The sequence below is a fragment of the Erythrolamprus reginae genome, chromosome 6 (genome assembly GCF_031021105.1).
Source record: "Erythrolamprus reginae isolate rEryReg1 chromosome 6, rEryReg1.hap1, whole genome shotgun sequence".
In the NCBI taxonomy this organism is placed as follows: Eukaryota; Metazoa; Chordata; class Lepidosauria; order Squamata; family Dipsadidae; genus Erythrolamprus; species Erythrolamprus reginae.
This window is the reverse complement of record NC_091955.1, coordinates 77,618,512-77,645,196: the sequence shown is the minus strand read 5'-3', so window position 1 is coordinate 77,645,196 and position 26,685 is coordinate 77,618,512. Positions and strand designations below refer to the sequence as shown.

The 26,685-nt window shown below is 39.7% G+C and overlaps 2 protein-coding genes and 1 pseudogene across 6 annotated transcripts in view; 2 read left to right on the top strand and 1 right to left on the bottom strand.

Annotated features, from left to right (window-relative positions):
* Positions 1–750: 750 nt before the first annotated feature.
* On the bottom strand, positions 751–850 carry LOC139169832 (U6 spliceosomal RNA; annotated as a pseudogene).
* Positions 851–1,746: 896 nt separating this feature from the next.
* On the top strand, positions 1,747–12,417 carry MRPS33 (mitochondrial ribosomal protein S33). 2 transcript variants are annotated; one of them, XM_070756350.1, is made up of 3 exons: positions 1,747–1,842; positions 3,579–3,836; positions 12,126–12,417. In XM_070756350.1, exons 2-3 carry the CDS (start codon positions 3,619–3,621, stop codon positions 12,226–12,228), a joined length of 321 nt encoding a protein of 106 aa, XP_070612451.1. In that variant the 5' UTR covers positions 1,747–1,842; positions 3,579–3,618; the 3' UTR covers positions 12,229–12,417. The 2 variants fall into 2 exon arrangements, with proteins under 2 accessions (XP_070612451.1, XP_070612452.1); XM_070756351.1 differs by lacking the exon at positions 1,747–1,842 and adding an exon at positions 1,859–1,925.
* A 7,700-nt stretch (positions 12,418–20,117) lies between these two features.
* BRAF (B-Raf proto-oncogene, serine/threonine kinase) overlaps positions 20,118–26,685 on the top strand; it is a 78,217-nt gene continuing 71,649 nt past the window's right edge. For 2 of the 4 annotated variants that reach the window (XM_070756340.1, XM_070756338.1), the window contains exon 1: positions 20,319–20,521. In XM_070756340.1, the coding sequence (XP_070612441.1) occupies positions 20,384–20,521 (138 nt within the window). In that variant the 5' untranslated portion in view covers positions 20,319–20,383. Of the gene's footprint in view, positions 20,522–26,685 lie in introns of all 4 variants that reach the window. The other 2 variants (XM_070756339.1, XM_070756341.1) reach the window with 2 other exon arrangements.

Sequence of the window (26,685 nt, the reverse complement as noted above, 5' to 3'; positions counted from 1 at the left end):
AAAACAAAATGCTCAGGTATAGTATATGTGATACAGTACTTTGCTCAACAGCAGTAACTGTGAGAAAGATATTGGAGTCCTATTTAAATATGAGCAAGCAGTGTGCAGCAGCTGCCAAAAATGCCAACACGGTTCTGGATTGCATTAACAGTGGGATAGAATCAAGATCACGTGAAGTGTTAATACCACTTTATAATGCCTTGATAAGGTCATACTTGGAATGCTGCATTCAATTTTGGTCATCACTATGTAAAAAGGATGTTGAGACTCTAGAAAGAATGCAGAAAAGAGCAATAAAGATGATTAGGGAACAGGAGGCTAAAAACATTAAGAACAGTTGCAGGAACTGGGTATGTCTACTTTAATGAAAAGAAGGACTAGGGGAGACATGATAGCAGTATTCCAATATCTCAGAGCTTGCCAAAAAGAAGAGGGAGTCAAACTATTCTCCAAAACACCTGAGGGTAGAACAAGAAACAATGGGTGGAAACTAAACTAGGAAGGAAGCAACTTAGAACTAAGAAAGAAATTTCTTGACAATTAGAACAATTTATCAGTGGAACAGCTTGCCTCCAGAAGTTTTGGCTGCACCAACACTAGAAGTTTTTAAGAAGATGTTGGATAACCATTTGTCTGAAGTGGCATAGAGTTTCCTGCCTAAGCAGGGGGTTGGACTAGAAGACCTTCAAGGTCCCTTCCAACTCTGTTATTGTTATTGAATCATTTTATATCCAAATATGGATTGATTCCAACTCCATTTAGGATTTTTAGATCAGCCAATATCATCCTTATGCAGGGGGCAAGCTAATCTCTGTATCATTCCAATTTTAGTATATGTGCAGCTGGTCATGTTTTTAAGGTTTATTTTAAAATTTTGAATGAGGGGTTGTTTTGTTATATAGTTTTAATTTCTTTTGGATTGTTTAGTATATTGTTTATATATTTTTGTTTTACTTTGAAGATGTTTCACTTCTCATTCAAGAAGCTTCTTCAGTTCTTCTCCTATTTTCCAGCCCAAGAACAACCCTCTGAGATGTGCTGAGGTGGCCGGAGCGACCTAGACTGGTTCAAACAACATCAAGAGAGCTCCTTTGGCTGGCATTGGAAATATAACTGATAGTAGAAATAGATAAAAGTAGTAAATAAACATAAAATATTAGTCAATATATGTACTGTAAAGTAACCTCAACAGTATAAATGCATGTATATATGTTTTGTTTTTTGTTTATATTGTATAAGATCTTATTTGTTTGTTTATAAATAAATAAAAATTAATTAAAAAGAAAGAAAATATACTTTATAAATATAAGATATACATATAAAATAAATACCCCAAACCTGGGGTAGGCAAAGTTGGCTCTTCTATGCCATGTGGACTTCAACTCCCAGAATTCCTGAGCTAGCACGACTGGTTCAGGAAATTCTGGGAATTGAAGTCCACAAGTCATAGAACAGCCAACTTTGCCTTCCCCTTCCCCAGACCAACCTCTCTAAATGCAATAAAATATAAAATCTTGGCCGCCATAAAGCTAACGCTGAATAGGAGGATTACGCTACAGATACCCATTTCAGCACCAGCTCCGCGAAGAGCACCTACTCCGAGAGACCGCTTTTAGGCCCTAAACAGGCCCCGAATTCCCGATGCCGTACAGTGACGTCACGCCCAGCCTGTTCAAGATGGCGGCATCCGCACAGGGAAATAAAGCCCGCATGCGCATTAGACGTACCCTCCGCTCATACGTTTCCTCCATTTGGGATTTTATCCGTCGGTTTACCCGGAGCGCTTAGAGGAGAGCGCACTTCCTCCCGGCGGAGGGGTGCGCACGTTTGAAGTGCCGAAAGGTTAGTGGAAGAGACGAATTGCTTGGTTTTATTTTTCCAAGGGTTTTTTTTAATCAATGAAAAGCAACTTGGGCTTCGCCTGGGTTAGTTAAAAGAGAATCGTGTGTTTGTTTGTTTGTTTGTTTGTGTGTGTAGACGAACAGTTTGCTATTCTCTTTTGTTAACAGTTAAGGCTTTCCTCGGTGAATGATATAATAGGATTTATTAAAGCGAAGCTTATATGTGCGTTTATTTTCTCAGAACGTGAAAACTGCTTGAGAATATAGTCATAGATTAATTGTATTTTGATTGTATTTGTTTGTTTATTTGTTTGTCAATCAAGTATAGGGTAGTAGTTTATTTGTCAATCAAGTAGTCTATTTGTCAGTCAAATAGTTTATTTGTCAAAGTAGTTTATTTGCCAATCAATGTATTTGTCAATCAAGTGCAGTGTTTCCCAAAGTATTATATGCGTTCAGAAAAAGTTCTGAAATGCATCTTGCCTTTTCCAACTTCATATTTATGTGAAGTTGCTTTTTCAGCATTTGTAGACATTAAGTCGAAAAAAAGGAACAGACTATTGGACGTGGAACGGCATCTCAGATTAAAATTAATAACCAGGGAACCAAATTATGATGATCCGTCATCTCAGCACAAACAATTTCATCATGTTTATGTTCATACCATACCTATTATCTTGTACATGTTTAGATAGATAGATAGATAGATAGATAGATAGATAGATAGATAGATAGATAGATAGATAGATAGATAGATAGATAGTACAATCTGCTGAAGGCTTTCATACATTTTGCTGCAGGAGCTAAATCTGAAATGTGGATTTCAATTCCCAGAATTCCCCAGTCAACTCACATCTTAAACTTGCTTGGGGTAGAAAAGCACTACTTTAAAAGGCACAGGGAAATTTGCATCTACTACTCTTTCAGTAAAATAATATTTTCTCACGTTGCTTCCAATCTTTCCCCCAACTAACTTCAGATTGTGCCCCCTTGTTCTTGTGTTCACTTTCCTATTAAAAACACTTCCTTCCTGAGCCTTATTTAACCCTTTAACATATTTAAATGTTTCAATCATGTCCCCCCTTTTCCTTCTGTCCTCCAGACTATACAGATTGAGTTCATTAAGTCTTTCCTGATAAGTTTTATGCTTAAGACCTTCCACCATTTTTGTAGCCTGTCTTTAGACCCGTTCAATTTTATCAATATTTTTTTGTAGGTGAACTGGATGCTGGACACAGTACAGTATTCCAAATGTGGTCTCACCAGCGCTCTATACAGCGGGATCACAATCTCCCCTCTTCCTGCTTGTTATACCTCTAGTTATGCAGCCAAGCATTCTACTTGCTTTCTCTACCGCCTGAGTGCACTGTTCACCCATTTTGAGACTGTCAAAAATCACTGTCCCTAAATCCTTCTCTTCTGAAGTTTTTGCTAACACAGAACTGCCAATACAATACTCAGATTAATGTTGGACAGGTTGTATGTATGGTGGAGGGAAGACACTGAATGCACACCTGTCTTACGCGTCACATGTACAGTGAGAACAGATTCTTTCAGTAATTGGGAGAGCTACTTCCTGCTTCAGCTCATGTCCTTCCATGTTTGTTTGACCTTATATGTCAACTAACCTCGGCTCTTCTATTCTTTTCTATTTTTTAAAAAAGAGGAAGCATGTGTATCGATTTCATTAAATTCGTGGAATATCTTAATGCTGCCTTCTCTCACTTTTGGTCCAAGGAGTCCTGCATATGTCCACTTCCTCGGTTTGTACTTGGAGATGTCGAAGCCTCTTTCCAACTATGCCATGCGGATGGCCCGCCTGAGTAAGCATATATTTGGAGAAGTTGTTCGCCCAACCGATCCTTCATCCATGAAAGTCGTCAAGCTGTTAAGTGAGCAGCCCTTGGCAAAGCGGAAGGAAGTCTATGACTGGTATCCTCCTCACAATATCTACAGTGGCCTCATGTGGAGGCTCCGTGCCTATGGGCTCTACAGGTAATTCAGAAATATGGGGATATGGGGAAAGATGGAGGAAGACTGGCACAGTGACAGTAGTAGTAGTAGTAGTAGTAGTAGTAGTAGTAGTAGTAATAATAATAATAATAATAATTTATTAGATTTGTATGCCGCCCCTTTCCGAAGACTCGGGGCGGCTCACAACAATGATAAAAAACAATATTACAGTGAACAAATCTAATATTAAAAAGAAGTATATAAAACCCTATCATATTTAAAACCAAACAACACATGGCGAATCCTCAAGAATGACGTCTTCCTTTGCTTCATGGCAGTTTCATCGTGGTGCTGCATGGCTCCAAGACCTCTGCCAATTAGGGAATTAGAAAAGGGAGGACCTGATTGAAACATTTAAATATGTTAAAGGGTTAAATAAGGTTCAGGAGGTAAGTGTTTTTAATAGGAAAGTGAACACAAGAACAAGGGGGCACAATCTGAGGTTAGCTGGCGGAAAGATCAGAAGCAATGTGAGAAAATATTATTTTACTGAAAGAGTAGTAGATCCTTGGAACAAACTTCCAGCAGACGTGGTAGATAAATCCACAGGAACTGAATTTAAACATGCCTGGGATAAACACATATCCATCCTAAGATAAAATACAGGAAATAGTATAAGGGCAGACCATGAGGTCAGCGAATGCCAAGGTTGGGAAACACTGCCTTAGAATGATAAATAAACCCAGCAAATTATTCAACTTAAGTTTAGCAAACTATGGCTTGTGCATAAACATAGTGAAAAGCCCACAGTCTTTTTTATATTTATAAATAGAATAGAATAGAATAGAATAGATTAATTGTACACACAAGGAATTTGTCTTTGCTGTATGTGCTCTCAGTGTATATTAAAAAAAAAAATTGTCAAAAATCATGAGGTACAACACTAAATGATTGCCATAGTGTATAAATAAGCAATCAGGAAACAATCAATAATAATATAAATTGTAAGGTACAAGCAACAAGTTATAATCATACAGTCATAAGTGTGAGGAGATGGATGATAGAAATGATGAGCGGACTAATAGTAATAGTAATGCAGTCTTAGTGAATAGTTTGATAGTGGTGAGGGAATTATTTGTTTAGCAGAGTAACGGCGTTCGGGGGAAAACTGTTCTTATATCTACTTGTCTTGCCGTGCAGTACTCTATAGCGTTTTTTTGAGGGTAGGAGTTTAAACAATTTCTGTCCAGGATGCAAGGGGTCAGTAAATATTTTCACGGCCCTCTTTTTGACTCATGCAATATACAGGTCCTCAATGGAAGTCAGGTTGGTAGCAGTTGTTTTTTCTGCAGTTCTGATTCTCCTGTGAAGTCTGTGTCAGTCCTGTTGGGTTGCAGAACCAAACCAGACAGTGATAGAGATGCAAGTGACAGACTCAATGATTCCTCTATAGAACTGTATCGGCAGCTCTTTGTGTAGTTTGAGCTTTCTGAGTTGTCTTAGAAAGAACATTCTTTGCTTTGCTTTTTTGGTGATGTTATTGATGCTAGGTGACCATTTTAGATCTTGAGAACCTAGAGATTTGAAGGTCTCTACTGTTGATACTGTTTTGTCTGGTATTGTAAGAGGTGGTAGAATGAGAGGCTTTCTCCTAAAGTTTACCACTATTTCAATGGTTTGTTCAGGCTTGCATGCTCACTCCTTTCTAAGATTTCTGATCCTGGTTTGTTTCCTAACCAAAGTTTCAAAAGTAAACCCCCAATTTATTTTATAATTTGTTAAAAATCAGGAGATACTTCTAATTTCCTTCTTCTGGTACGCACAAAAGTAGGAAGCCTATGGATCCAAGGCTTGCTATGCTTTATTCATAGGGCAAGAAATTGGCTTTATTTATTTATTTATTTATTGATTGATTGATTGATTGATTGATTGATTGATTGGATTTGTATGCCGCCCCTCTCCGGAGACTCGGAGCAGCTAACAGCAACAATAAAACAGTGTACAATAGTAATCTAATACTAAAAACGATTAAAAACCCATTAATATAAAAACCAGACATACATACATACATACCATGCATAGAATTGTAAAGGCCTAGGGGGAAAGAGGATCTCAATTCCCCCATGCCTGACGGCCGAGGTGAGTTTTAAGTAGCTTATGAAAGGCAAGGAGGGTGGGGGCAATTATAATCTCTGGGGGCAGTTGGTTCCAGAGGGCCGGGGCCGCCACAGAGAAGGCTCTTCCCCTGGGTCCCACCAAGCGACATTGTTTAGTTGACATAACCCGGAGAAGATCCACTCTGTGGGACCTAACTGGTCGCTGGGATTCGTGCAGCAGAATGTTAATGTTAATCTAAAAACATACAACAGTATATTGAGATATCATTTTACATTTAAAACATCCTGAATGCTGCTATTTTTAAAACCTGTATAATGGCAATCTAGAGGTGCTCTTCATTCTTGGGGAGACAATGGCAAAGCAAAGGGGCTTCCCTTTGGCACAGAAAAATATACATTATATGCTTGCATTTTGCAAGCTTCTTTATTAACTGATCTCTTGTTCAGAAAAGCCTGCAAGGACTCTCCCTTAGAAATGTACTTGGCTGCAGGCAGTAAGCATTTTATGGAGGTGGAACAGAATCAAGGTCTGTGTGGTACTTTGTGAACAGTTAACAATATTAACAGCTCTAAAGCCTTGAGGAAATGATATTATCTTCCTAATGGACAAATAATGCAACTGGGAAATATGAATCAGAATTAAATCATAATTCAGTGCATGGCTCTTTAATCAGACTTGGCTTTATTAAAAGGTTTTGTTAGTTTAAGCAGAATGCTCCCTGCAGTTAAAATATGTGAAAGGACTTCTGCTGGTCTTATTTTAAGTCCTCTAGAATTATGTACATGGTCTCTAGCAGATCTAATTGTATCATAAGCATTTTAAAAACATCCAGTTGAGCATAAATAAAAGAGATGGCTTCCATCCTTCCAAGGTCAGTAAAATGAGGACCCAAATTATTGGGGGCAATATGCTGCCTCTGTAACCATTTAGAGAGAGCTGGAAAGCACAGTGATACCTTGTCTTACAAACTTAATTGGTTCCGGGACAAGGTTCTTAAGGTGAAAAGTTTGTAAGACGAAACAATGTTTCCCATAGGAATCAATGGAAAAGCGATTAATGCGTGCAAGCCCAAAATTCACCCTTTTTGCCAGTTGAAGCGCCTGCTTTTGCGCTGCTGGGATTCCCCTGAGGCTCCCCTCCATGGGAAACCCCACCTCCGGACTTCTGTGTTTTTGCCATGCTGCAGGGGAATCCCAGCAGGGGAATCCCAGCATCGCAAAAACGAGTGCTTCGCTGGCAACGGAAGTCCGGTGGTGAGATTTCCCAGCAAAGGGAGCATCAGTGAAATCGCAGCATCGCAAAAACACCAAAGTCCTCGAAACCCCACCTCCGGACGTCTGTGTTTTTGCCATGCTGCAGGGGAATCCCAGCAGGGGAATCGCAGCATCGCAAAAACACCAAAGTCGTCGAAACCCCACCTCCGGACTTCTGTGTTTTTGCCATGCTGCAGGGGAATCCCAGCAGGGGAATCCCAGCATCGCAAAAACACCAAAGTCGTCGAAACCCCACCTCCGGACCTCCGTGTTTTTGCCATGCTGCAGGGGAATCCCAGCAGGGGAATCCCAGCATCGCAAAAACACCAAAGTCCTCGAAACCCCACCTCCGGACCTCTGTGTTTTTGCGATGCTGCGATTTCATTGAGGCTCAAAACAAATAAGACTTCCTCCGAAAATAAGCCATAGTGTTATTTTGGAAGCCAAAAGAAAAGATTGGGTCTCATTTTCAGAGAAACACAGGTATTTAGAAGAATGGTTGACCAAAATTATTAGTTCGCATAGCATGTGTTTTATATACTGCTCAAAAAAAAATAAAGGGGACACTTAAACAACAGAATATAACTCCAAGTAAATCAAACTTCTGTGAAATCAAACTGTCCACTTAGGAAGCAACCCTGAATGACAATCAGTTTCATTTTGTTGTCAGCACATTCAACTATTCAATGAGAATATTTCATTCATTCAGATCTAGGATGTGTTGAGTGTACCTTTTTTTTTTTTGAGCTGTGTATATCCCCTCCCTGAGCTTTTTGTAACATGAGCTTTAATGTTAAGCAAGTTGATGCCAGAGAAATATTTTGTTCGTGATTCTTTTGATTTGTTGTTTCCAAATTCAATCTGCTTGTCTCATGTGCTTAATTTGGGCCCTGTATCCATATAAGCCAGGGTTTCCCAATTCCTGACCCTTGGACCAGTACTGGTCCGTGGCGTGCCAGAAACTGGGGGGCGCAAACAAGTAAATCCCCATCCACTGGATGTAGGCAGCACATGAAACCTCTCTCCATGGAACCAAAAAGTTGGGGTCCACTGATATAGACCATGGATCCAGGTTGTCAATTTTGTGTGTATTCCAGTGGCACGGTTATGCACTCCTTAAAGTTATTTTCCCCCTTCTAATTCCTGAGTTAAAGTCAAATAAATGTGCTATGCTAAAGTCAGTTCCGCAGAGAAATGTACTGTATGTGCATGTACAGAACGGTGCAAAAAGTTTGAGGATGTGCATGTATGTGTTATAATCTGACACATCAGTTTCCGGTCACAATTCAAAGTGTTGGTTATGACCTATAAAGCCCTTCATGGCACCGGACCAGATTACCTCAGGGACCGCCTTCTGCCGCACGAATCCCAGCGGCCAGTTAGGTCCCACAGAGTGGTCTTCTCCAGGTCCCGTCAACTAAACAATGCCACTTGGCGGGACCCAGGAGAAGAGCCTTCTCTGTGGCGGCCCCGGCCCTCTGGAACCAACTCCCCCCAGAGATTAGAATTGCCCCCACCCTCCTTGCCTTTCGTAAGCTACTTAAAACCCACCTCTGCCGCCAGGCATGGGGGAATTAAGACTTTTTTGTTTTTGTTTGTTTTTTGTTTGTTTTTTTTTGTTTTTTTTTTTGTTTTTTGTCTTTTCCCATTATATGTGATATACCCTGCATTGTATCTTGTATCATATGTTGTATATAACGATGTATATGTTTATATTTTAATAATAAAAAATTTAAAAAAAAAAAAGAAAAAAAAAAGACTTTTTTCTCCCCCTAGGCCGTTACAACTGTATACATGGTATGTTTGTATGTATGTTTGGTTTTTATATATTAAGGGGTTTTAATTTGCTTTTAGTATTGGATTTTATTGTATATTGTTCATGATTGTTGTTAGCCGCCCCGAGTTTTCGGAGAGGGGCGGCATATAAATCCAATAAAACTTGAAACTTGAACTTGAAACATCTGTAGCTGAAAGGCTGTGGATTGGGTGGTAGAAAAATCAACATATGATTTAAAATTAGGGCACAGAACCTGAGCAATTAATACTGAAGGAAACACACGCTATAGCATCTTATAAATCTTTTTCATGAAGAAAAGGAAGCTTTTCAGAATCTTGTGACTGAAAATTATAGGGTACAATCAGTATTTTTCTGCTGGTAAGAATAATTATGCTCTAATGAAATTATGCTTTATTGAAAAGATTCGTTAGATATTTTTTTCATTACATCTGCCCACTTAAATCACCTCTTGCAATACATTTCCTAAATGAGGGTATGAATAGTTTAGGAAATAGTCATTAAAAGTGAGAGTGGTCTTCCGTTTCATGTTCATATCATTTTCCTGGGCTTTAAATCTCTTGCTAGTTACTAATTGATGTTCCATTAAAAAAAAAGAAAATATTGTTAATTATGTCTGGCTACTAATAGTTTGAGGATGATTTCCCTTTTCAAATGCTTCTCTGGAGATACACAAAGGAGGCCATGAAGTATTATGGCTTCCTGTGTCATAGCTAAGGACCAGTCCCATTTTTTTCAGTGCTATTGTAATTTCGAAAGATCACTAACTGAACTGTTGAAAGTTGAGGACTACTTGTAGAGGAAATCTTATCTATGGACTAGGTTTGCATATCACGTTAAGCCAAGCTGTCTTACAAATTACAATGATTCAAAGAACATTGAATCTAAAAATCCCTACAGGGTTTATTATGACAAGGCTCACAATACATGAGACCTGTCATTTGTAAATATCACAAACAGGCACAATGAAAAAGAAAATCAAATTAAGATGTTCTATAGGTGGCATCTCCCACCGAGTAGAATAGCAAAAATGTTCCCTAAGATGTCTCCATTGTGTTGGAAATGTAAGAAAGAAATAGGTTCCTATTATCATCATCAATGGTGGATGTGTAGTAAAGTTAAGCTTTATTGGAAAATGATAGAAAGAATAATAAAAGAAATAGTAATGCAAGAGATAGACAAAAACCCGGAATTTTACTTATTGGGTATAACCAAACAGAAATATAAAAAAGAAATTCTACATTTAGTCATTCATATTTTGACAGCGGCCAGGATAGTATATGCGCAAAATTGGAAAGGGGAAAATATTCCCAAAGAGGAAGAGGTTATTAAGAAAATATTAGATTGCGCTGAAATGGATATGATGACAAGACGGTTAAAAGACCAAGAGGAATCAGAATTTCATGTGATTTGGAATAAAGTGTATATATGGATAGATAAGAAGAAGAAGTAAAAGTAAAACTTATGTGAGAAACGTAGAAGTATGGTTATGACTTAAATTTTGTGTTCTACTTAGTTTATATATGAAGGTTTTTTTTATACAAGGTTAAACAAAAAAAATTCTTTTCATTTAAAGTAATAAGCTGATTTAAAGTATTAATAAGGTACAGTATTCTTTTTTCTGTATGGAAATTTGACTTCTAGAATAAGTGGGGAAATTGCAACCCCAATTTTATGTTAAATGTATGTTTGTCAGTTTTGTCTTTTTTATGAAAAATTAATAAAGTTTATTATAAAAAAACAAGTAAATTAGCATAGATATCCCATGAAAGAATTATTAAATTCAGAATAGAGCTGGAAGGCACCTTGGAGGTCTTCTAGTCCAACCCCCTACTCAAGCAGGAGATCCTATATCAGTGATGGCGAACCTATGGTATGTGTGCTACAAGTGGCACATAGAACCATATCTGAGGGCACATGAGCCGTTGCCCTATGCCAGCTCCAAAGCACATATGCACACTGGACAGCTGATGAGCCGGGGTGGCACAGCAGGTAGAGTGCTGTATTGCAGGCCACTGAAGCTGACTGTAGATCTGTAGGTCAGCAGTTCAAATCTCACCACCGCCTCAAGGTTGACTCAGCCTTCCATCCGTCCGAGGTGGGTAAAATGAGGACCCGGATTGTGGGGGCAATATGCTGGCTCTGTTAAAAATGCTATTGCTAACATGTTGTAAGCCGCCCTGAGTCTAAGGAAAAGGGCGGCATAAAAATCGAATAAATAAAAATAAATATAAAAAATTTGGGTCCTCATTTTACTGACCTTGGAAGGCTTGAGCCTACTGAGTCAACCTTGAGCCTACTGAGAATCGATCCGCCAAGCTGCTGGCATCCGGTGATCAGCAGAAGTAGCTTGCAGTACTGCATTCTAACCACTGCACCACTGAGGCTCCTTAAGAATAGTGTAAATTGTGCAGAATGCAGCTGCGAGAGCAGTCATGGGCTTCCCAAGGTATGCCCATGTTACACCAACACTCCGCAGTCTGCATTGGTTGCCAATCAATTTCCGGTCACAATTCAAAGTGTTGGTTATGACCTATAAAGCCCTTCATGGCATCGGACCAGAATATCTCCGAGACCGCCTTCTGCTGCACGAATCCCAGCGACCAATTAGGTCCCACAGAGTGGGTCTTCTCCGGGTCCCGTCAACTAAACAATGTCGTTTGGCGGGCCCTAGGGGAAGAGCCTTCTCTGTGGCGGCCCCGACTCTCTGGAACCAGCTCCCCCCAGAGATTAGAACTGCCCCTACCCTCCTTGCCTTTCGTAAACTCCTCAAAACCCACCTTTGTCATCAGGCATGGGGGAACTGAGATATCTCCCCCGGGCCTATACAATTTATGTATGGTATGTTTGTATGTATGTCTGCTTAATAATGAGTTTTTTAAAATATTTTAAATTGGAAATTATTAGATTTGTTATGAACTGTTTTTATTGTGTTGTGAGCCGCCCTGAGTCTACGGAGAGGGGCGGCATACAAATCTAATTAATTGATAATAATAATAATAATAATGATGATGATGATGATGATGATGATGATGATGATAATGATGATGATGTTGCTTCATCTCAGCTTGTCCATTGATTAAAACCGGACATCATTCTAATTTGAAACTAAATAAAGCAAACATGTATTTCGACTCATTCTTTGCATTTACCCTTTTGATTTAGGGATGAACACGAAGATTTTAAAGATGAGATGAAACGGTTGAAGAAGCTGCGTGGGAAAGGACCTCCCAAGAAAGGAGAAGGAAAAAGAGCTATAAAGAAGTAGAAGCACTATTAAGCCACAAATATATTTAATAAAGCATCTTGGAACAGGTGGTGACTTTATTTAGTACTTTACTTTGAAGGGGATTTTTTCCCATCCCACAGAGGACTTTTCCCATTTCAGGGCTGCAATCTTTGCTCTATGATGACACTCTAATTAATCTGTCTTATCAACATAAATACCAAAACTACAGAGGTAAGTCCAATCATTTCAGTCTTTCCAATGTATTTTTTCCCCCTCTGATCAATAGGGAAGGTAAGTTGTCAATGGGAGCATTCCATACAGCCCTCATCACCTCGAGGCTCGACTACTGTAACGCTCTCTACATGGGGCTACCTTTGAAAAGTGTTCGGAAACTTCAGATCGTGCAGAATGCAGCTGCAAGAGCAATCATGGGCTTTCCCAAATATGCCCATGTTACACCAACACTCCGCAGTCTGCATTGGTTGCCGATCAGTTTCCGGTCATAATTCAAAGTGTTGGTTATGACCTATAAAGCCCTCCATGGCACCGGACCAGATTATCTCAGGGACCGCCTTCTGCTGCACGAATCCCAGCTACCGATTAGGTCCCACAGAGTGGGTCTTCTCCGGGTCCCTTCAACTAAACAATGTCGCTTGGCGGGACCCAGGGGAAGAGCCTTCTCTGTGGCGGCCCCGGCCCTCTGGAACCAACTCCCCCCAGAGATTAGAATTGCCCCCCCTCCTTGCCTTTCGTAAGCTACTTAAAACCCACCTCTGCCTCCAGGCATGGGGAAATTGAGATACCATTTCCCCCTAGGCCTTTACAATTTTATACATGGTATGTCTGTATGTATGTTTGGTTTTTTATTATAATGGGTTTTAATTGTTTTTTAGTATTGGATTATTGTTATACGCTGTCTTATTTTTGCTGTTAGCCGCCCCGAGTCTCCGGAGAGGGGCAGCATACAAATCCAACAAATAAATAAATAAATACATACATTCATACATACATACATACATTCATACATACATACATACATACATACATACATACATACATACATACATACATACATACGGCTTTACCCATATAAAGCTACTATTTGGATCATAAATAGATGTTGTAAAAAATATTGTTAGTCAAATGCAATACAGTAGTCCCTCACCTATCGCTGGTGTTACGTTCCAGACCTGGCCGCGATAGGTGAAATCCGCGATGGGGAATTTCTCCTCCTTCCCAGCTCTTTCTACAACCCCAAGCACAGCGCCTCCATCGTCAACCACTAAGCGCGCCTCCAAAGACTGCCTTCTCGGCACTGGCAAGGCGGGTTGAACGAGGGGACGGGTCTCCGCCAGAGCTCAGTCCCCGCCCCGCTCATCATTCGCCCAGCTGCAGGCTGGTTGGCTTGTCCTGTATCTGTGCCAATGCTGACTTCAAAACCCGCGATGAAGTGAAGCCGTAGTGGGTGAAGCGCGATATAGCGAGGGACTACTGTACAGTTTTTTTTTTTTTAAAAATGGAATAGTTGTGATACAGTTAGTAAAAGTGATACATCAATTATGATTAATTAAACTAAAAGTTCAAAACAAGATCCGTGTAATTTTAAAACAATTCAGCTCTTTAATAGTATTAAATCTAGACCACATTAACCATATTACTTCATTTTCTAAAGGCATTACTATCTAAAGGCGTTTCAAAACTTGATATGAATTTATTGAGCTCTTTGTTTAACATCTGATTTCATTCCATCAATGCAGGATAATTTTGTTTTCCTAACCCCAGGGTTGATAGAGCCACAGTTCATCATAAAATATTAATTTCCATATTGTTGGAATATAATTTGACCTCACATATACATCTTTTATTACTATGTTTTCCCCAAGGGTTGTATTAACATACATAATAACAAAGAAAGAGTCATAAAAGAATATGCCAACTCTTATGAGTCAGAGAACTCCCGAATTTCTTACAATGCTAAAAGAGGAGACATCTGATATTCAGCATTTTTCAAACATTTTTTCCAACCCACTTTTTCTCTGGTCAGGAGGGAAGGTAAAAGTGTTGATTAGAAAAAAAAATACAGTTTTTTTTAACATCGTGGAATTCTGGGATATACATTCGGTAGTATAAGCTCTGCTGAACTCTTATCCATTATATCCACAAATAAAAGGTTATGGGAATTGCAGTCTGCTATTACTGGGAAAGTCATGAATTTCCCTTTTTTGATTTATATTCACTCAAAACACTGGGCAATATGTTCACCCAGCCTTTGACATTCATTAATTCATTCATTCATTAATTAATTAATTCATTCATTCATTCATTTGATTTTTATGCCGCCCTTCTCCTTAGACTCAGGGCGACTTACAACATGTTAGCAAATAGCACTTTTTTAACAGAGCTAGGCTATTGCCCCCACAATCCGGGTCCTCATTTTACCCACCTCGGAAGGATGGAAGGCTGAGTCAACCTTGAGCCGGTGATGAGATTTGAACCGCTGACCTTCAGATCTACAAGTCAGCTTCAGTGGCCTGCAGTACAGCACTCTACCTGCTGCGCCACCCCCGGTTCCCTATCTATGGTCTATCTATGCTATCATTGGTTTCATTCATTCACAAGCAAACAAATCACAATATGGTACGAAAATGCATGAATTAAACCAGAGAGTTCTTCCTAAAAGATTCCTAAATATTGCTTGAAATAGTAAAAAGGATGGTTCTCAGACAGTACATTAATTAGAAAAAATAAGACAGAAAATACAAGGATATTTCTATAAATGTATATCTTTCAGGCTATCCCTACAGTGATGGTTAGTTAGTACTGTTGGGTGAACCGAACTTGCAAAGTTCGGGTTCGTGCTGAACCCAAACTTTTTTAAAAGTTCGGGTAAGGTTCGGGTTCGGCATTCGCTCAAACACCGCGAAACGCCGACGCCCGGGAGGAGAGTGGGGAATCCCATTGTGGGATTCCCCACCTCCTTTTGCTTGCGGCGCTGCAAGCAAAAGGAGATGGGAAATCCCACTATGCGATTCCGGGGATGGGGTTTTGACTCACGGAGACTCCTTCCTCCCCATTTCGGCCAGCCAGGAAGTAGTCTCTGTGATGTCAAAGCCCCGCCTCCGGAATCCCATCGTGGGATTCCCCACCTACTTTTGCTTGCAGCGCCGCTGCGGCATCCTTTTTTGTAAAAATAAAAGGAAGCAAATTCCCCACCTCCTTGTTTATTTTTACAGAAAAGGACACCGCAGCGGCTTGCTGCTGTTCAGGTTCGGGTTCGGTGAACTCACCCGAACTTCACGGCAAAGTTCGGGTGAGTTCACCGAACCCGAACTTTGTTGGGTTCGCCTAATACTATTAGTTAGCCCACTATTTGATAGGAATATGTAGCTGAATAGAGCCCAAAGTTACTTGTTGTTTATATAGTAAGATGCTTATTTCAACCAACATGTTGCAGTTTACTCAAAATCAACACAATGACACAGCTAAGTCGTCAGGCATGGGGGAACTGAGATATCTCCCCTGGGCCTATACAATTTATGTATGGTATGCTTGTATGTATGTCTGTTTAATAATGGGGTTTTTTAATATTTTAAATTGTAAATTATTAGATTTGTCATGAACTATTTTTATTGTGTTGTGAGCCACTCCGAGTCTATGGAAAGGGGCGGCATACAAATCTAATAAATAAATAAATAAATAAACATAATAAAATATTGCACAATATAATGGAAAAGCAACTATGATAACGTATAAACCATACAAGTTATTAGAGCTCGGAGAGATTCCTGAGCTTATGAAATAGCTCAGAAAGATTCCGGAGCCTCTACGCATCTCACTTGACAAAATAAAGTATCCTAAGCTTTGCCGTCTGGGTTAAAGATGGTAGGTTCTCACTGGAAAGTAAAGCCCTTAAATATCTTAAGGCAGACAGTATAGGACCATGGTGGCACATGGCACAGGTGGCATGTGGAATTATATCTGCTAGCACGTAAGCTGTTGCCGTAGGTCAGCTCCAACGCACCTGGGCAGGATGAAAAGGCCAATCGGTCCTACCAGAAGTCGGGAAACGGGCCGTTTCCAGCATCCAGAGGGTCTCCAGGGTGGGTAGAGGAAGGCTGTTTTCGCCCTCTCCAGGTTCCAGCCTCTGGAGCCAGGGGAGGCTGAAAAATGGACCTACCAGGCCCACCAGAAGTTGGGAAATGTTGGAGGAGGGGTCATGCTCTCTGCTAAGCAAGAACAGAAGAAAGGAAATGCCAGAGCAAGGGAGAAGAGAAAGGGGAGAGGGATGGGGAAAGGTTGCTGATCAAGGTAGTGGTTGTGATGATGAAGAGACTGAACTGTAGGCAACTCCCTTGTGGAGGCCAAATGCTGGGTCTTTGGGAAATATTGGGAGTTTGTTCCTGAGGAAGTGTATATGTGTGTGTGAATTCATTAATTTGATTATCCAGGTTCTGCATAACCTCCAAATATTTGGATATTCTTATGCATAGTTTTTATTGCATTGTTTTTAATATATGGCCCTTGGAATGTATGCCACTCGGGGACATTTGCATCTTGAGTAGCCTGTAGGCCAGTGATGGCAAACCTTTTTTTCCTCGGGTGCCGAAAGAGCGTGGGCGCGTGCTATCGCGCATGCGTGAGTGCTCACACCCATAATTTAACACCTGGGGAGGGTGAAAACAGATTCCTCCACCCCCAAGGCCCTTTGCAGGCTGGAAATGGCCTGTTTCCCAACATCTGGTGGGCCCAGTAGGCCCAAAGGTTCCCTGGAGCCAGGAGGAGGGTAAAATGCCCTCCCCCATCCCCCCGGAGGCTCTCTGGAAGCCCAAAACGCTCTCCTGGAGCCTCTGTGTGAGCCAAGATTCAGCTAGCTGGCACATTGCACATTGGAGCAGAGCTGGCAATGGCTCATGTGCCAGCAGATATGGCTCCACGTGCCATCTGTGGCACCCGTGCCATAGGTTCACCATCACTGCTATAGGCTCTGCAAAGTGCTAATAATACATATAATGCACGCATGCATTCATAACATAGAAACATAGAAGACTGACAGCAGAAAAAGACCTCATGGTCCATCTAGTCTGCCCTTATACTATTTCCTGTATTTTATCTTACAGTGGATATATGTTTATCCCAGGCATGTTTAAATTCAGTTACTGTGGATTTACCAACCACGTCTGCTGGAAGTTTGTTCCAAGGATCTACTACTCTTTCAGTAAAATAATATTTTCTCATGTTGCCTTTGATCTTTCCCCCAACTAACTTCAGATTGTGTCTGCTTGTTCTTGTGTTCACTTTCCTATTAAAAACACTTCCCTCCTGAACCTTATTTAACCCTTTAACATATTTAAATGTTTCGATCATGTCCCCCCTTTTCCTTCTGTCCTCCAGACTATACAGATTGAGTTCATTAAGTCTTTCCTGATACGTTTTATGCTTAAGACCTTCCACCATTCTTGTAGCCCGTCTTTGGACCTGTTCAATTTTGTCAATATCTTTTTGTAGTTGAGGTCTCCGGAACTGAACACAATACTCCAAATGTGGTCTCACCAGCGCTCTATATAAGGGGATCACAATCTCCCTCTTCCTGCTTGTTATACCTCTAGCTATGCAGCCAAGCATCCTACTTGCTTTTCCTACCGCCCGACCACACTGCTCACCCATTTTGAGATTGTCAGAAATCACTACCCCTAAATCCTTCTGAAGTTTTTGCTAACACAGAACTGCCAATGCAATACTCAGATTGAGGATTCCTTTTCCCCAAGTGCATTATTTTACATTTGGAAACATTAAACTGCAGTTTCCATTGCTTTGACCATTTATCTAGTAAAGCTAAATCATTTACCATATTACAGACCCCTCCAGGAATATCAACCCTATTGCACACTTTAGAGTCATCGGCAAATAGGCAAACGTTCCCTACCAAACCTTCCCCTATGTCACTCACAAACATATTAAAAATACTGTACCATACTTCCTTAACAATATAAACTATCACCTCAAACATAGTACTTTCAAATAAACAATTCACCTAGGGCAGGGAGGTCAAAGTGCCGGCCCGCGGACCAGATGCTTCACACATTGGTCACACCCCGGTTTAGCGAATGCTCAGTTTAGCGAAGGGGAAAGTCCCAATGCATCATATGACTCTACTGGGGGGGACTTGAGTTTGACCCTAGGGAATAGTTTATAGTGATGTGTAATCAATCAGAAATAAGACCATTATGAACCAGGCGACTAAATTATTTTCACCTTTTACTGCAATGTTGCTTTAAAAATACGGTAATAATATTACTGTAGTTTTCATAAGAATAGGACACAAATGTCAGAAGTCAATTTTCTGCCTTGATTGTCCCAGTGACTGATTAGATCCCAATGCTGACTGGCAGGACCGCAGGGAAGGGCCTTCTCTGTGGCAGCTCCAGTCCTCTGAAACCAACTTTCCCAGAGATTCGCACCGCCCCCACCCTCCTGTCCTTCCAAAAGGCTTTAAAAACATGGCTTTGCCGGCAGGGCTGGGGCTGTTGAGCAACAACAGTCTGCCCCAGTCAGTAACAACGAATGATGGAAGGATGGATGCTTTTTTTTTTTAATATTGGGGTTTTTAATTTTGTACTTTATTATCGTACGCTTCCATCAGGAAATGAGTGGCTTATAAATCTAAATTTATAAGTAAGCTCCCCCTGGAGATTCCCACTACCCCCACCCTCCTTGCCATCCGTAAGAGTCTTAAGACTCATCTATGTTGCCAGGCTTGGAGCAATTAGGTCTCAGCCCCCTGGCCAACTAAATGAGATATATGTTGTATGATTGAACTGGTATGATTGTTTTTAAATATTGCATTTTTAGATTGTAATTTTAAATTTAATTAGATTTGCCGTTATAACGTATTGTTATATTATATGCTGTGAGCCGCCTCGAGTCCTCGGAGAAGGGCAGCATACAAATCAAATCAATCAATAAATAAATAAATCTAAAATATATTTTTTTATTTCCACAGAGTGGAAAATCAGTTCTTTGAATAACTGAAACCAGCCAAATAGGCTGTTGAAGCACTATATAAGAAAACTCAGATTTTTCACTAATATTATTCTCTTTTCAGAGCGTGGGAGATTTTGATTGCCATGTTTCAGAACAATGCTTTATTTCAATTTTATGTCGGGGAGAACGCTCGCGTTCTTGCTTTAACTCGTTCAACATTAGTTGAAGTAGCACTTCCTCACTTAAACAGTATCTAGTGCGATTAGATCCCGGCAGCAAAGATACACAAAACTCTGGCTGCCATTCTGGAGGTCGCCCAGATTCTACAATCCAGATCTGCCAGGACCTCAGGGGTAGGCAAAGTTGCCTCTTCCATGACTTGTGGACTTCAACTCCCAGAATTCCTGAGCCAATCATGCTAACTCAGGAATTCTGGGAGTTGAAGTCCACATTAAGGGGTGTGCATAAGTGCACCAGTGAGCCTTCCATCCCCTGTCCAATTGTCTCCTTATCTCATTTATCTTTTCTTCCTTTCAAATTCGTTCACCTATACTTTTATATATTTTCTTCCATTCGTTTCTTTAGTTATACTGTATTACTACATATCTATTCTCTTCAATGTGTATTATGTTTTGGACTAAATAAATAAATAAATAAATAATGTCTTAGAAGAGCCAACTTTGCCTACCTCTGTGATAGGTAGTTCCACCACAGCTCGATTGCAAACTGTACTTCAGACGATCGGAGCTCAAGGGAGAAGAAGAAAAAAAAGTGACCCATCCCAACAAACGTGATCTGACAGAAAAGGGGGGGGGGCGTGGCGAAGCCTTCCCTCACGTCTAAAGGTTTCCCTTGATGACGTCGAGAAGAGGGGGGCGCGTCGTGATGTCAGGGTGTTTCCCGGTGACGTCGCGCTGGGCATGCGCACCCGCGCGCGCGGCGATTCTGGGTGACGTCACGCTCGGGGCGTGACGTCGGCGGTGCTACTGCCTCCCCGCCTGGAAGATTTGAGCGCCTTGGCGGAGCTTCTGCCCTGCTCGTTCCCCCTCCTCTCTTACTCCCCGGACGCCTTCCTTCCGCTACGGGGCGCATTTGGGGGCGGCCGGGTCGAGAGGAGCGACACGGCCGGGCCTCCCCTCCTCCCTCCTCCTCCTCCCCGTCCCCCCTCTTGGCCCCCCCCTCCTCCTCCTCTCCCTCAGCGCTTCGATCCAAGATGGCGGCGCTGAGCAGCAGCGGCAGCGCTGAGGGGGCATCGCTTTTCAACGGGGACATGGAGCCCGAGCCGCCTCCGTCCGGGACCTCCTATGCCGGGGGCGGCGGCGCCGGAGGCGACTCTGCTATCCCGGAGGAGGTGAGGGGTGCCATACCCGTGAGGTGCGCGGGGACGGGTGGAGGGAAAGAGGAGGCGAGGCAAGGCCGGGCTTGGCATCTCAACGCGCCGCTTGCGGGAGGAGGAAGCCCGGCTCTGCTTTGAACGGCGGCTGGTCTGCAGGGTCTTCAGCTGACGGGCGGCGGATTAAGGCGCAACGGAGTTTATAACCCAGGGAAGCTTCCCTGGCTTGATTGACAGAACCTCGGTCGCCAGAAAAAAAACCCGCGGTCTCTTGTTAAATAGAATAGAATAGAATTTTTTATTGGCCAAGTGTGGTTGGACAGACAAGGAATTTGTCTTTGGTGCAGATGCTCTCAGTGTACATAAAAGAAAATATAGATTTGTCAAGAATCATGAGGTACAACACTGAATGATGGTCAGAGGGGTCAAACAAGCAATGAAGAAACAATCAATATTAATAAAAATCTTAAGGATACAAGCAACAAGTTACAGTCTTACAATCCTAAGTGGGAGGAAATGCGTGATAGGAATGATGAGAAAAAACTAGAAATAGAAGTGCAGACTTAGTAAAAAGTTTGACAAGCTTCTCCCGACCTGGTACCTTCCTGGTTTTTTATTTATTGCACTGCGGTTTCCCTCTTAAGCCGTCTGCAGGATGACAGGGATGTGTGTGGAAGCCGCTGTCCTGTTTCACCAGGAGGGCCATCAAGTTGGGCGAAGGCTGCAGTGAAGTGCTGCCCCCGCTGAACTGTTGCTACAGACGCAGCTTCAGGAGCTCCTGGTAACCTTGGGGAAACCTGCTTGGTAAAAATAAACAGTGGTGAAGCCCTCCCAAAAGTTTTAATTGGGGGGGGGGGGCTTTCCATGGAAATCGCCAAGCCATGTAAAATGTTGTTGAGTGGTTTATTTTGCTACACAGCAGAAGGCTCTGGATTTCTTTTCTTTTTTAAGATTTTTTCTTCCCTCTGCATGATTCTTAGTAGTAATTGTCTGTCAAGGATGGATGTAACTGCAGGATCTCTTGTCAATAACATCATCCTATTGGTTCTTCATGACTTCATAGAATAGAATAGCCTTTTCTACATGGGTTGATATTACCCATATGTACAAAGAGATGACACCTCCAATCTTGTAGATTTCGATTTACATGTAAATGCTAATGCTCACATCCTACGAAATAAATGTAAGACTTTATGCACTCTTGCCAGCCAAAACCTCATAAATCTGTAGATCTCATGGCATCTAGCAAGATTTTCAGAGCCTTACCTTGGAATGATAAATAAACCCAGCAAACTATGGCTAGTGCATAAACATAGCGAAAAGCCCAAAGTCTTTTTTACATTTATAAATAGAATAGAATAGAATTCTTTATTGGCCAAATATGATTGGACACACAAGGAATTTGTATTTGGTGCATATGAGACATAAAAGAAAAGATACATTTGTCAAGAATCATGAGGTACAACACTTAATTATTGTGATAGGGGTCAAATAAGCAATGAGGAAACAATATTAATAAAAATCATAAGGAAACAAGCAACAATCGTAAGGATACAAGCAACAAGTTACAGTCATAAGTGGGAGGAAATGGGTGATAGGAATGATGAGGAAAAACTAGTAGTAATAGTAATGCAGACTTAGTAAATAGTTTGACAGTGTTGAGGAAATTATTTGTTTAGCAGAGTGATGGCATTCGGGGGGGGGAACTGTTCTTGTGTCTAGTTGTCTTGGCATGCAGTGTTCTGTAGCGACATTTTGAGGGTAGGAGTTGAAACAGTTTATGTCCAGGATATTGGACATAAACTGTTTTAACCCTGATGCATTATTCCAGGAGGGCAGAAAATGCAAGGAGAGAAGAGATATAGTACCTGTCTGTGTTGTATATAGCTGTCTCAGATAATTAGACAGGGGAAGTGCTGTCTTTAAATAATTCACATTTTTTAAGAAGGTTGAATTGCTACCTTACTAACTCGGAGACATTAAAAATAACTAGTGGATTGTGTAATTTCCCCCCACAAATAAGCATATTCAGGTGTCCTCTGAACAAGACCTTAGAACAAATGGGACAAGTCTCTTGGCATTTGGTTTCTTGTTGGCAAAAGATGCAGCAGATTATTCTTAGTACCCAAAACTGGATTCAGCGCAAAAATCTGTATTGCTCCTTTTAAAGCAAAGGCTGATTAATATCTTATTCAGCTGAATATTTTACTAAGTACTAACTACCTAACTCTAAAATGACATACTGGGGCAGGAATAAAGGGAAATACAGGCAAATGTGTGATTTATTGAATTATTTTTAGGTACAATTTACTTTTTGCATAACTACTTAGTATGTATTTCATTTTTCAAATATACATCAGTTATTTTTGTATTGTGCTGGGAAGTGTGTCTGGAGAAAGCCAGCGTAGCTTTCAAATTATATGCAGAATATGGTTGGAAAAAGATAAAGCCCAAACAGTTTTTTTAATGAATATCTATCCACAATTACTGTACTATTCATTTCATTTCCATAGGAATAATAGCAACCTGAAGATAAAGTTATAACAAAGCAGTACAATACCTTTTTACATTTACAGTTCTGTAAGAATTATTCCAGACTATTTTGTATATTTGATATTTTTAATAACAATTTAATAACAAAATAATAACTCTACTATAATAGGCTAAAGACAATATTCATCCAGCATTTTCTCACAGAAGCTTACTAGCCTCTGAGGTACTGAACAATAGCAGACATCTCTCTCTTCTGCAAAGTAATATTTAGATCCATGCTGCCCCAGCCCAGTGGTCCCATTAACTCTTCAAGGCTAATAGCTCTCAGTAGGCCTGTCCTCCTCGAATTTATCCAAACTATTTTTAAAGTCATCTGATGAATAGTTGTAAACACAGGTTAATTATGTACTATTCAAAATATCTTCTTTTCAGTTTCATTGGATAACCCCTGCTTCTGAGTGTTTTAAAAGAGGAAGAAAGATTTTCTATCCATCCATCCACATTCTCAATATCATGTATGATTTTATATAATTCAACCTTGTCTCTAGAGGAGATGGATGGCCTGCAAATCTAATAAAGTAATCATGTCTGCCCTCAGTTATCTTCTATCTAAACTGAAGTTCCACATGATCTAGATTTTCCTTGTGTCCCTTGATGATTTTCATTGCCCTCTTCTGCATTTTTTCCACTTCATTATAATGTTTTTTTAAGCTATTAAGTTGTATATTTGCACTACATTGTTGATAGTTTTGTTTCTTTTCTGATGAACTTTTTGATATGGAATTTGCCTTTTTAATGCTGCTGCAAATTGATCAGCATCTTCATTGAGATATCCAACATTACATTAAGATTTCCCCCCCTGCTTTTTAGAATAGGAAATATGAATTTGGCTTTTGCCTCTATGTGTACCATTGTGCACAGATTAATTGAATCAGGTTTACTGTTTGATTGATCATTTTCTGAGTCTCAAGAAATCTTTCTGGAGCTTCTGATGATTATTATGGCTAATAATAATTAACTTGAATAATCCTGAATAATTTAACATCATATATATAACTAACTCCTTTCTCATCAGTCAAAATGATCTACTAGCTAAAAAGCATTTGCTTCAGCACAGATTGTTGAAAAATTCCCTTTCTTAATTCCCTCATTTGAAAAAATTTCCTATTTTTTTCCCTGTCCCTTGGCTTTGCTTTACCCATTTAGAAATTTTATAAAATAACAAATAATCTCACATCCAGATTGCCAAATTTATTTTACAGTCTTTGATGAGGAACTTTTGCAAAGAGTCTCTGAAATGCCAAGTGCACCATGTTGGCAGGTTTGTCTGCATCTGTGCAAAATCATATGCATTCTCAAAAAAAATGGTAATCGGTGAAGCAATATTTAGTTTTGCAGATTCCAGGCTGATTTCCATTAAGCAAAACTTCTCCATGTGTCTAGCTTATTTGTTTTTTGATGTTAAACTAACAGGTATATGATTTCATATGTTAGTTGGCTCAGAAAAACTAGTGATTCATTTTGTTTTTAGAGATAAAATCTGTTATTTTGGTAAAACAATTATAATTATCCATAAATATTTCCATATGACCCCTATATTAGGGTTATTCTGCCTTTCAAGAAAGTTCAGCTAATCCTTTGTTTTGAAGATGGTGGATTATTTGGATAGCAATGCATGTGATTCTGGATAATTTTGCTTTTTAGTTACTGTAAGTTCAATGATGATATATGTCTGTTTTTTGGCTTGATAAATCAATATGTTGATTAACAATGAACAACATGCAATACATGATTTGGAGAGAACATCTTGATTGGAACCTAAATAATGTTTCCATGTGAATTTCTATAACTAGTCTGTGTAACTATGGATTAATCTGTCTGGATGTACCACTGATGGAATGTTGTCTGCCTGGTGTTTGATAATCCCCTTACTTATATAGCCCTGATAGGTCAGTAAAACCAGGAGCTTATCAAGTTTCCAGGATGCTTCTGTTGGTGGCTTTCATTTAGCATGCTAATTCTGAATTGTGTATCCAAGATGGTCTCCTCTGGGAAGCCTTTATTAAGCAGAATACAGCTGGAAATTGATTGAGCTCAGCCAGGCAGTTATTGAAGGGCCAAGTATTCAATAACCTATGTCTTGGAATGAATTTCTTCTAGTTGACATCACCTCAAAAATGTCTAATGGGTTGGTACCTTCCTTGAAAAAAACCAGATGTTTCTCAACGATTAAATAGCAATGGCTCTAAGCTCTTCAACTTGTTTTTGTCCAGCTGTTTTGAGACTGCTTATTTTGACATGATTTTTTCAAGTTTATTTTGAGGATAAATACTTTAAATATTATTGCTACCATCCTCAAATGATGAAAGTTTGTTCTTTTACAATTTTGTCCTTTTTTCTTTTTAGCCTCTTGGCAGTGTTATAGGAAGGGGAGTGGAGTGTTATATAGTGTTGCTCATTTATTTAACAACTATTTATAAAAAGTTAAAGTTTTAACTATTTGTACAAATAATATGAGATAGAAATTTAGAAATATAGAAGTAAGAAAGCTAGTTTATCTTTTCACAAAGCTAATTGAAGTCTTGGTCCTTTCCCCTTTCCCATTCCTTTTTTCTTTCCTTTTCCCATTTCCTTTCCTTTCTAAATGTCAACTGTTTCTTTTTTTCACACCTTCCTCCTTTTCTCCTTGCACTATGCCCCAATTTCCATATTAGGAAGTGTTTAGTTAACTCTTTATTTACTTAAGTAAAATGAAAGAATTTTTGGTATGGTCTCACACACAGGTTCTACAAGGACAACGGAAATGTAGAAAATAGTGGAATAATGTGGCAGAATTCTGTGTTTACGTATGCACACTGATTGTTCACCTATGAAAAGAGGAATTTTGATATGGTTAATTTTTTATTCTAAACATAGTGCATAAGGGTGATGAATATAAAATACTGATGTGTGTCTCAATCTCAAGGAGAACAGGGTTGATGCCAAAAAGTTTTCTTGAGAAAATCCTAACTCTATATGTTGTAGTTAAGTGATTCTTTGTTTTGAAAGTGATAAGATCCTTATCCCAGTAAAACTTGTCATCATTTCCTCATTATGCAATTAGCTCTGCACATTATTTCATAGCAAATTTCACAGTGAATTTTTTTTTTCAAATATGCATTTCTTATTCTTTACAAAAAAAGCTTAGTTTTAAAAATATCCTGTGGTACAGGTACTAAGTGGTAAACTCTTTTTGTTTCTTGCAATAGAATTAGTATGGGTCACTAAAATTTTCAATCTTTAAGATACTGTTGGAAGTAGAAGTTTGTAAGTTGATATATAGTGGAGGTAACAAATTTCCATATTTTAATACTTTATTGTTCTGCTTCCAATTACCATAACTCTTCATGTGCAAATATTATTCCTGGAGTAAATTATGAATCATTACTGAATATATATTTGTGTCTTTCATAGAAAGCATTATTTTTGGATTTCTCTAAATACCTTGCAATGTAAACCAAAGGATATTTTTAAAACTAAGCAAAATGCAAGCAAAATTATATTTATGTATACTTATAAACATATATGAAACTGCCAACAAAATGAATTGCACTGAACTAAATAATTATTGAGGCTTTGATAAAATTGCCGGCCACACAATTATTGAGATCTCTATTTTAAAGGTTTCTTTGCTTCCCTAATTGCCTAGC